This window comes from Mus pahari, unplaced genomic scaffold (assembly GCF_900095145.1).
Source record: "Mus pahari unplaced genomic scaffold, PAHARI_EIJ_v1.1 scaffold_14006_1, whole genome shotgun sequence".
NCBI lineage: Eukaryota > Metazoa > Chordata > Mammalia > Rodentia > Muridae > Mus > Mus pahari.
The window spans coordinates 1-10,042 of NW_018392094.1; the positions used below are offsets into that span (position 1 = coordinate 1).

Sequence of the window (10,042 nt, forward strand, 5' to 3'; positions counted from 1 at the left end):
TGTGCGTGTGTGTGTGCGCGTGTGTGTATGTGTGTGTGCGTGTGCGTGTGTGCGCGTGTGCCTGTGCGTGTGCGTTTGTGTGTGCGTGCGTGCGTGTGCGTGCGTGTGCCTGTGCGTGTGCGTGTGCATCTGTGTGGTGCTTACAGGTATGTGGTACACATAGCTGAGTTCGCATGAGTGTATGCATTGGATATTCATGAATATTAACTCTGGAAGTCTTCAGGGTAAAAGCACGAATTACAGTAAACAAAACTTGAACATTTCTGAGTACAGAGATCCAATAGAGACCAATAGTGACTGTATTGTGTACAGTTCTCTCACATCATTCGGCTTGTTTCAGCACTTCACAAAGGAGCAACAAACTTGGAAAATGTACCATAAAATTTCAGGCAATTTTGATAATTCTTGAGCCAAAGGTATTTTTATTCCATTTAAAATAATAGAACCACAGGAGTTAGAAGTTCTTACACAGTAGACATTTGAAAGGGTAATGTTTTCTAAAGGTATAATGAATACGAAACACCTGGCAAATTTAAAACTGAATCTATATTTAAAAAGTCTCCGAATGTTCCATGCAGATCTAAAAGGAACCAGAAATCAGTGATGAGGAACCACACTGTCACAACTTTCATCTTACTGGGACTGACAGATGACCAGCAACTGCAGGTTCTTACCTTTATCATTCTCTTCTTCACCTACTCACTGAGCATTTCTGGAAATCTGGCCATCATCTCCCTCACCTTAGTGGATCCTCACCTTAAAACAGCCATGTACTATTTTCTTAAGAACTTTGCTTTCTTAGAGATCTCGTTCACATCTGCAAGCATCCCCAGATACCTGTATAACATAGCAACAGGTGACAAAATGATTACCTATAATGCCTGTGTCGCCCAAGTATTTTTTACTGACCTCTTTGGCGTAACTGAATTTTTCCTTCTAGCTGCCATGTCCTACGACCGCTATGTGGCCATCTGCAGGCCACTGCACTATTTGACTATCATGAATACCACAGTCTGCAGAAGACTTGTGTTTTGTTGTTGGGTAGCTGGTTTATTTATTTTAATCCCCCCACTTAGCCTCNGCCTAAATCTGCAGTTCTGTGATTCCAATATCATTGATCATTTTATCTGTGATGCTTCTCCTCTCCTTAAAATCTCTTGTTCAGACACTTGGTTCATGGAGCAGACTGTTCTCATCTGTGCTGTACTGACGCTCATTATAACTCTGGTGTGTGTTGTACTCTCCTATGTTAATATCATCAAGACAGTTCTTAGATTCCCTTCTGCCCAACAGAAGAAAAAAGCCTTCTCTACCTGCTCTTCTCACATGATTGTGGTTTCTATGACCTATGGCAGCTGCATCTTCATCTACATCAAGCCTTCAGCAAAGGATGAGGTGGCCATCAACAAGGGTGTGATGATTCTCACCACTTCCATTGCTCCTATGCTAAATCCCTTCATCTACACACTTAGGAATAGGCAAGTCAAGCAAGCCTTCTGTGACTCAATAAAAAGAACTATAGCATTTTCTAAGCAATAAACACTGACATTAAACTTTCCAAACTTCTGGGTCCAGTTGACTTTCCCTGGACACTCTTTCTCATTGTGGTCGACTGACACTCTTGCTCCCATAAACCTCTTTTAGGATCACATCCTTCCATGAGTGCTAACAGCTTTCAAAAATTATAAACCCCATTTCACTTGAAAATTAAGAATACCAAAAGAAAAAAATGACAAAGTAAAATAATATAATAGAGAAGTGATTTCCAGGAGATTTTTACATCTTCAGCAAAAAAAGTAACTCACCACTGTTCCTTCTAGTCCAAAACTTTCAACTGATTTATTCACTAGTTCATTTAATGGATATTAGTGTATATTCTCCTTAAGGTAGGAACTATTGAGGTCATAAAAACAGAAGAAGACACAAACAAAAACCTCCCCCCCCAAAAAAATATATCCCCTCCCTACCATGAACTTTCAGAGATACAAAGGAGAAATGGGAACAAGCCAGTGAGTGGATAATCAAAATGTTGCACATGCATAGCAGGGAATACTTTTGAACATAAAATAGGATAAAATTCTACCATTTTTAATACAAGAAGTATAGAGACAATTGTGCTAAATTAAGTTAGACACAAAGAGGCAAGTATGTGGATTATAGAAAGGCTGATCTCAAAGAAGTTGAGAATAGATTGGTGTTATCAGAAGTTAGGAAGGTAATGAGGAAGAGAAAACTGAAGAAATTTAATTAAATCACAGATAGATGGAAGTCAGAAGTTCCAGTGGGATNTTGCAAATATAGTGACTATGTAAATAATTATAGCATACTATACAGCTCAGAAATCTTTAAAATGAATTTTGAATGAACTTATCATACAGAAATTATTAATTTTTGAAGAAACAAAATTTCTATTCTGGTTTGGCTATTANACCATGTTCTCTTGTATCAAGACACCATGTGGAACTTCATGAATATGCACACCTTTATGTTAATGCATTCTTGAATACCTAATATGTAATTAAATAACTTTAGAAATAAAAAGCTTACACTNAAATAGATGTTTGCCATGAAAGAAAATAATAAATTTTGATATCATAAAAACATCAAAATAATTTTTATGCTCTTTAAAAATGTATTAAATTTATTTTTCATGTAATATGATTTTTGTTGGTTTACTTATTGTTTTCAACAAATTTCTACCACAGTTTCCCCTCCCTTGACTCCTCCCAATCCTCTGCACTTCCCCTCTCACCTAGATCTTANCCAGGATGTGAGGGTGATCTGACTGAGAGATCTGTTATACCATTGAGCACAGCCAAGGTTGATCTGCTGATCTGCTTCATAGGGTGGGTGCACCCTTCCCTCCTCACTACTNCATGTTAGTTTGTCCCTCATGAAGTTGCTCCATCAAAGAGGACAACCTTCTCTGAACAGAGGAGGACCTGTCTNCAGTCAAGGGTATAGGAGTGGATGTGCTCCCTGCTAGAGCCTCCAAGCAAGTTCTCAGAAATGCTCACACTTTAAAGGGTGTCAAATGTGAAATTCAAAAGAATAAATTGCAAATAGTTTCTCTGAAAATTAGAGTCTCTACATAGCTCTCTGTCCTAATGCTGGCCTCAAATATACAAAATGTGCCTATCTCTGCCTCCTGAGTGCTGAGCTATTCTGACACATGTTTTAGTTGCAATCTGCCACCTGTATATACATGTATTGAATTACACAGAATGCCAGTAGTGTAAACAGACACATGCTAAGAAATAAGCAAAATAGTAAAGTAAACTGAATATATGAATACTGAAAACTTAAGAATATGTCTTAAAGGAATATGCAAACCTACAAATAACATTGCCATTTTAATACCTGGTAAAGACAGTGTGTTCACCACAATTCATGCAAAGTGCCTTTCTTTTCAATCTCACAGTTCTTAGGCTGCAGGTCACTACTATAATGGACTGTCAACCCTAAGGAAGAAACTGCCAAGTTCTCACTCCTTTGAGTATGAATAGTGCCTGGGCTTTCAAATATCATGTTCTCAAATATGTGTGTGTGTGTGTGTGTGTGTGTGTGTGTGTGTGTTCAAATGTATCTGAGTCACTATTTATAACAGAAAAACTAAAGGGATAAATGCTTTCTGCAAACAAAGCTGAAATGTAGCCAAGCATTTGAAACAAATGATGGACGTATTCTGTTCATTCCAATGTAATTTTTTCTGCACGTTACATTGTCTAAGGCTATAAATGAAAATTGAGCTCAATTTATTATCTTTTTACAAGCATCTATTTTTGTGTTATTTCTATTTGTTTTCAAATGTATATTTAAGTATATTTAAAGTAACAACATGATGATTTTATATACATGAGGGAATGGGTACAACAGTTAAGCAATCTAACATGCCTGTAATCTCAAATTTTTCCTTTATTTTCTATCTAGTAAAATCTTTTAGGATCTCATAGATGTTTCCATATAAAATCCAATAATATAAACCAGGCATGGTGTTACATTCCTGAAGTCCCAGCATTCTTGGAAGACTAAAATAGCAAGATCAGGAGTTTGAGGTCACTTCAGGCTACATTGTAAGAAACAGTCTCAAAACTCTGAAATAAAACTTTTTTTTAAATCAGTATTATTTACTATAGTCTTTTGGGAGGTAGGACAGAACACTTATTCATTTTCTTTCTGCAGCCTTATTGTTTCCCTTCATTTTTCTATTTTTTCCTTTTATTGAAAATAGATGCTTTTTTCTCATACTCTATATCCTGATTACAGTGTTCCTTCTTATTACTCCTCCCAGTTCCCTCCCATGCCCTCCCCTCCAGATCCACTTCCTTTGGGTCTTTCATTAGAAAAAATGTGTATACATCTAAGAGTTAACAACAAAACATGACAAAATAAAGTATAGTAAGACAAAGCAAAAACCATCATTGAAGTTGAACAAGACAACTCTAAAGAAGGAAGAGTCCCAAGATCAGCCACAAGAGTCAGAGACTCACTCATTCTCACACTCCAGAGTCCCATAAAAAGTACTAACGTCACTTAGAAAAGCCATAGGGAAGCTACCACTGTAAAAACTTCACAAATCATATACACACACATATAAAAAGGGTCTTATGTGTAATATCCTACAACGGGGCAAAAATGCCCCTACTAGATACCACAGGATAACAAATAAAAAGTCCAGTGTCAAGAAAGGGTTACTCTTTGGGAGGCTGTTAACAAGTGAGATCCCACAGATCACCAAATGCCAGGGGCCTGCCCCAGAATTCAGACATGTCATAACAGAGAAGATAAGAAACAGGCAGAAGGAATTAATGGGTGAATGAGTCAGATACTGTGGCTGGAGAATCTTGCATCTTGGACTGACTAGCAAGCAGGATGTTTCTCTATTTATACAGATTCCATAATAAAGGCAAAATTATGATTTCAAAAGAAATACAGATCATATCATGTTATCCCTGGACATGTGTTACAAGTACAGAAAGAATAGGTATTATCAATCTCGAATAATTTTAGACTATATAAGCATTTATGACATATAACATTTTATTCTTCAGGAAAGTGAAACATTAAACAGAGAGAAATATATCTGAGTTCCCACGCCTTAAACAATGCATAGTGATTGAAGGACAACTTATAAGTTAGCCCAACTTAAAAGTTTAAAAGCTCTCACAGGCTGATGTATTCTACTCGTTTCTTTTCTCCTGGTTTCTTAGTTAAAAGACTCACTGTAACTTTTTTATTCACTTTACATCCTGATCACAGCCCCCTCCCTTCTCTTCTCCCATTCTTATAAATCCCTCCTCTCATTGTCCCCTCCCCTACTTCTCAGAGAAGTGGAGCCTCCACTGGGTACCACCCACCTTGAGTCATCTAACCTAGCAGGACTAAAGCACATCCTCTCCCAGTGATGCCCAACCAGGCAGTCCAGGTAGAAGAAGGGGATCCAATGGCAGGCAAAAGAGTCAGAGACATCCCCCTCTCTTGTTTCACTTGTTAGGGGACCCACATGAGCATCAAGCCACATATTTGCTAAAAATGTGTAGGGGGTCTAGGTCCAGCTCCTGTATACTCCTTAGTGGGTGATCCAGGCTCTGTGAGCCCCTATAGTCCCAGGTTAGTAGACTGTGCGGGTCTTCTTACAGTGTCCTTGACCCCTCCCACTTTCTCACTTCTATCTCCTAGGGTTCTACCTGATGTTTGGCTATGGGTCTCTGCATCTGCCTCAGGTGCTGGATGAAGCTTCTCAGGAAACAGTTATGCTAGGTTCCTGTCTGCAAACATAGCAATGTCGTTAATAGTATCAGGAGTTGGCTCTCTCACATGGGATGGGTCTCAAGTTAGAGCAGTCATTGGATGGCTATTCCCTCAGTCTCTTCTCTATCTTTATCTCTGTACATCTTTTAGGAAAGACAAATTTTGGGTTGAAGGTTTTGTGGGTAGATTGATGTCTCCCTCCCTCCTCTGGAAGCCCTGCTTGGTTATTGGAGATGGCCACATCAGTCTCGATTTCCTCCTCTGGTAGGAATCTTAGCTAGGATCATTCCTGTATCCTCTCCTATCCCAGGCCTCCAGCTAGTCAACAATTCATCAGAGATGCACAAACCCCCTCCCCCATAGCTGATTTCCATTCTCACTCCCAGTCCTTTCTCACCTCACCTCTCCCCACACCTGATTGCCATCCCCATTCCACTCCTCACCTCCACTCCTATCCAGTTCCCTCCCTCCATTCACCTCTGATGACCACTTAGTTTCCCCTTCTGACTGAGATTTGAGAATACCCCCTTGGGATCTCCATACTACCCAGTTTCTTTGGGTCTGTGGATTGTAACATGGTTGTCCTACACTTTATGACTAATGTCCACTTATAAGTGAGTACATACTATAAATATCCTTCTGACTCTGGTTACTTCGTTCAGGGTGATAGTCTCAAGTTCCATCCATTTACCTGCAAAATTTATGATGTCTTTGTTTTAAATAGCTGGATAGCATTCTATTGTATAGATGTACACCATTTTCTTTATCCATTCTGCAGTTGAGGGACATCTAGGTTGCTTCCAGTTTGGGGCTATTACAAATCTTGAATGTCTGAGAAGCACTTCTGATTGCCCAGAAGTGGGGGTGGAGACCAGGGCCAGAGCTCCACGTGTACTCCAGCACCTGCCCAAAGGACACTACTCCATCATACCCATACATCTGGGAGCCAGACTATCCAGGGAACCAGCCCCTCTTTTCTATATACTCAGCCACAAGGCTACCCATCTCCCCCACTGTGCCCAACTTCCCCTTTTGTAAGTATGTGAAAAGGAAAAAATGCAAATGTCAGAATTGGCTGGAGCCCTTCCCTCCAGAAGAGACATTTAACCATGTAATAATGTAAAGAAGACTCTGTGTGGCTGTGCAATTTCTGTACATTTGCAATTAGAAATATTAAAGATTTATTTAGCTATTAAAAAATAAATGTTAACCATCAGGGAAATGCAAATCAAAATGACTATGAGATTCCATCTTACACCAATCATAATGGGTAAGATCAAAACTTAAAATGATAGCACATGCTGGTGGGGATGTGGAGCAAGGGGAATACTTCTCCATTGCTGGTGGGAGTGTAAACCCATAGAATCACTTTGGAAATCAATTTGGCAGTTTCTCAGAAAAACTGAGACTAGATCTGCCTCAAGACCCAGCTGTACCACTCCTGGGCATATACCCAAAAGCTGCTCACTATACCTAGGGACACTTGTGTCCTATCAGCTATGTTTGTAGCATAATAGACCTCACTGTAATTTAATGTGAACCAGCTCCAGCTGCAAGGTTCAGGTTCTGAGAGGGGAAAAGGGGCCCCTGTGAAAATGAAGACAGTGACCACCTGTTGGTATTCAAGCAAGCAATTCAACCAAATAACTTGAGCCATCTTTATCAATACAATCACAATCCTGTTCACCCAAGTGGAGCAGAAATTTCTACTTCTTTGGAAAGTTAGTTATGCCAAATCCTGTTTTGCTGGGGCACACGGGTGAAAGGATGTCTTGCTAAAGCAAACACATGAAAGACTGTTTTCCTGAAAGAACACTTGATGAAGGATTATAAATATGACCCAACAGACAGTGGGAGAGGAACACTGAGCTTGGGTTTGGTTTGTTCCACCTTGCTATTCTTCACTAGAGATACACGTGTATTGGTTTGCTTTATGTCATGTTGTTGAGCTCAGCTTGTAATAACACTGCATTTGAGAGAAACTCAGCCAAGAACTGATCTGAGGTTCCTGTGGGGAAGCTTGCAGCTCTTGTGGCCTCGCCTCAGGCCACTTGGTGAGCCTCGTGGTTTCTTCATAATTGAACTACAGCTGTCTGTTGTCTGCTTGCTGAAAGACTGGACTATAGCTGCTTAGTCACATTTGGTGTTTGCTACAGGACTGAGCTGCTACTCAAGAAGATCACCACACACACACACACACACACACACACACACACACCAACAACTATTGTTGAGCAGGTCCACTTCCCCCCTTATTCTAATAACTTTTCCACTATCTATGCAGGATGGTGAGCTAGAGGAGAGGTTGAACCCTTATTAAAAGTAGGTTGCAAAAAATTTATGTCTACACTTGAGCAGTGATATCACTGGATATTCTATTTAAAGAAATCATGACCGGCATTATAAAATCCCCATCATTAGTTTCCTTTCCTCTTTCCCCATTCCCTCTGGGTTAATCACTCCCCAACATTAATTTTAACTACAAAGCACAATTCCAGCAAGCCAAAATAAATAAAGACAAGACAGGCATGTCTTGTAGACATGAGCACATACCCAGATGGTATCAAATATTGTTACATGGTTATGCAAAATGAGAGACAGATTAAATATTTGTGGGTATAAGTCCAGCCATCAAATAGTATCCTCTGTCATAATACTTTTTTTTAATTTCAGAGACGTGTTCTTTGTACCAAGCAACCCTTCCTGATAAGCACCTATCAGTTTCTGATACCATCTTTCCAAGAACCATTTTTTTAAGTCTCTATGGATCAGACATAGCTTCCCCATCCTCTAAGTCTCTGTTGATCAGACATAATTTTCCCATTTTACATCTCTGTTAATCAAGCGTAGCCTCCCCATTTTAGGCTCTGTTGATCAGACAGCTTCCTCAGACAGTCAGGCAAGCAGGACCCACTGCTCTTCACAACTGCCACAGGCTTACTCAGTGTGACTGTAACTGTTTCTCTAGGGACATGATTACATGTTCCAAAATACTCAGGATTAATGGTCAAATCTAGAGGATCAATATACATAGAAAGAGTAAAGGAGTGTTTTACGCCTTAAAAGAGTATTGAGAAAAGCACAGAATCATCCACAGAACTTTCAGCCTGCATGATCCAAGCTTTACCCATGACCGACAGTGAAACTCAAAGTGAAATATTGCTATGAGTATAAACAGCATAGTAAAAGCAAGGAGAGCTTGTAGCACACACTATCTAGGTAATAAACATAGAGGCCACCGAATTCAACCACAGGTCCTTGCCAAGTGGGAAGGGGTCTCCAAGGACCTTTCCACAGTAGAATCCCATCAGAGAAGCACTCATGTGCTGTTCCCTGCAGATGCTGCCTGGCCACCACCAAGTTTCCTTGTGATTAACAAATTCTTGTTTTTCTTTTATATTAATTTTATATCATATATATTATAAAAGGCTGTTTAAGGCAGACTAATTTTATTAAGTTGTTATTGTCTGGAGGCAATGTCCTGTAGACTGCATATAAAAGAAGCCTGTACTCTGATGTGTTGCCAAATCTGTTGTTTTCTGTGTTTCCTGAGGGGCAGATGTGCCAACAGAACTCTGGAGATAGGCAACTTTTTGTGCTTTTCAAAATCTCCATGGCAAGGAAGACGCCTGAGTAGGGCCAGATAAGTTGACTTGAGAGCAGAAATAATTTTCTGGGGAAAAGACATAAATGAATCATTATGTTAAAAGTACCCCACAAATGCAACATGGGGAGATCAAAACCCCAAAGTGAAAAACAGTCCAGTGGTGAAAACAGAATTCGGCTAGGCTGTGGCAAAAAGCTGTACTGGCTTCGTGGCTTTCTCCATTTTTCAGTAGTCATGGCTGTGCCACCCAAACATTACAGCTATTTACAACATGAGCCCATGCTCTTGGCTACCCTCAAAAATGTGATGGTGAGACCCTATTGCTAAAGACAGCACCAATTTGAGTTATAACAGAGAAATCAACATGATATACAATTAGAAGCTTCATCTCTACTGGTTAGATTCCATACTGTTGGAAGGAGCTGGGTACCCTTCTAGAGAAGAAATGGAATCACCAATATGACCAAGGTATGAACTCAACACACTACGACAATGACTACCTTGTCAACACATGCCCATTGGTACAATGGTGGCACAAATGTCAAGGTAGTAACCAACGATTTTCCCATTGGATTTAAGGCACACAAGTCAAACCTATACTGGGCACTATTATCAAGACCAAAATTTGAAATTGATACAGAAAAAAGTGGGGGAAAGCCTCGAAGATATGGGCACAGGGAAAAA

The 10,042-nt window shown here is 39.8% G+C and overlaps 1 protein-coding gene across 1 annotated transcript; it reads left to right on the top strand.

The window, feature by feature from the left end:
* The first annotated feature begins 603 nt into the window (after positions 1–603).
* Positions 604–1,539, top strand: LOC110314827 (olfactory receptor 6C2-like). Its single transcript, XM_021189044.1, has one exon. The coding sequence runs from the start codon at positions 604–606 to the stop codon at positions 1,537–1,539; it is 936 nt and encodes a 311-aa protein (XP_021044703.1).
* The last annotated feature ends 8,503 nt before the right edge of the window (positions 1,540–10,042 follow it).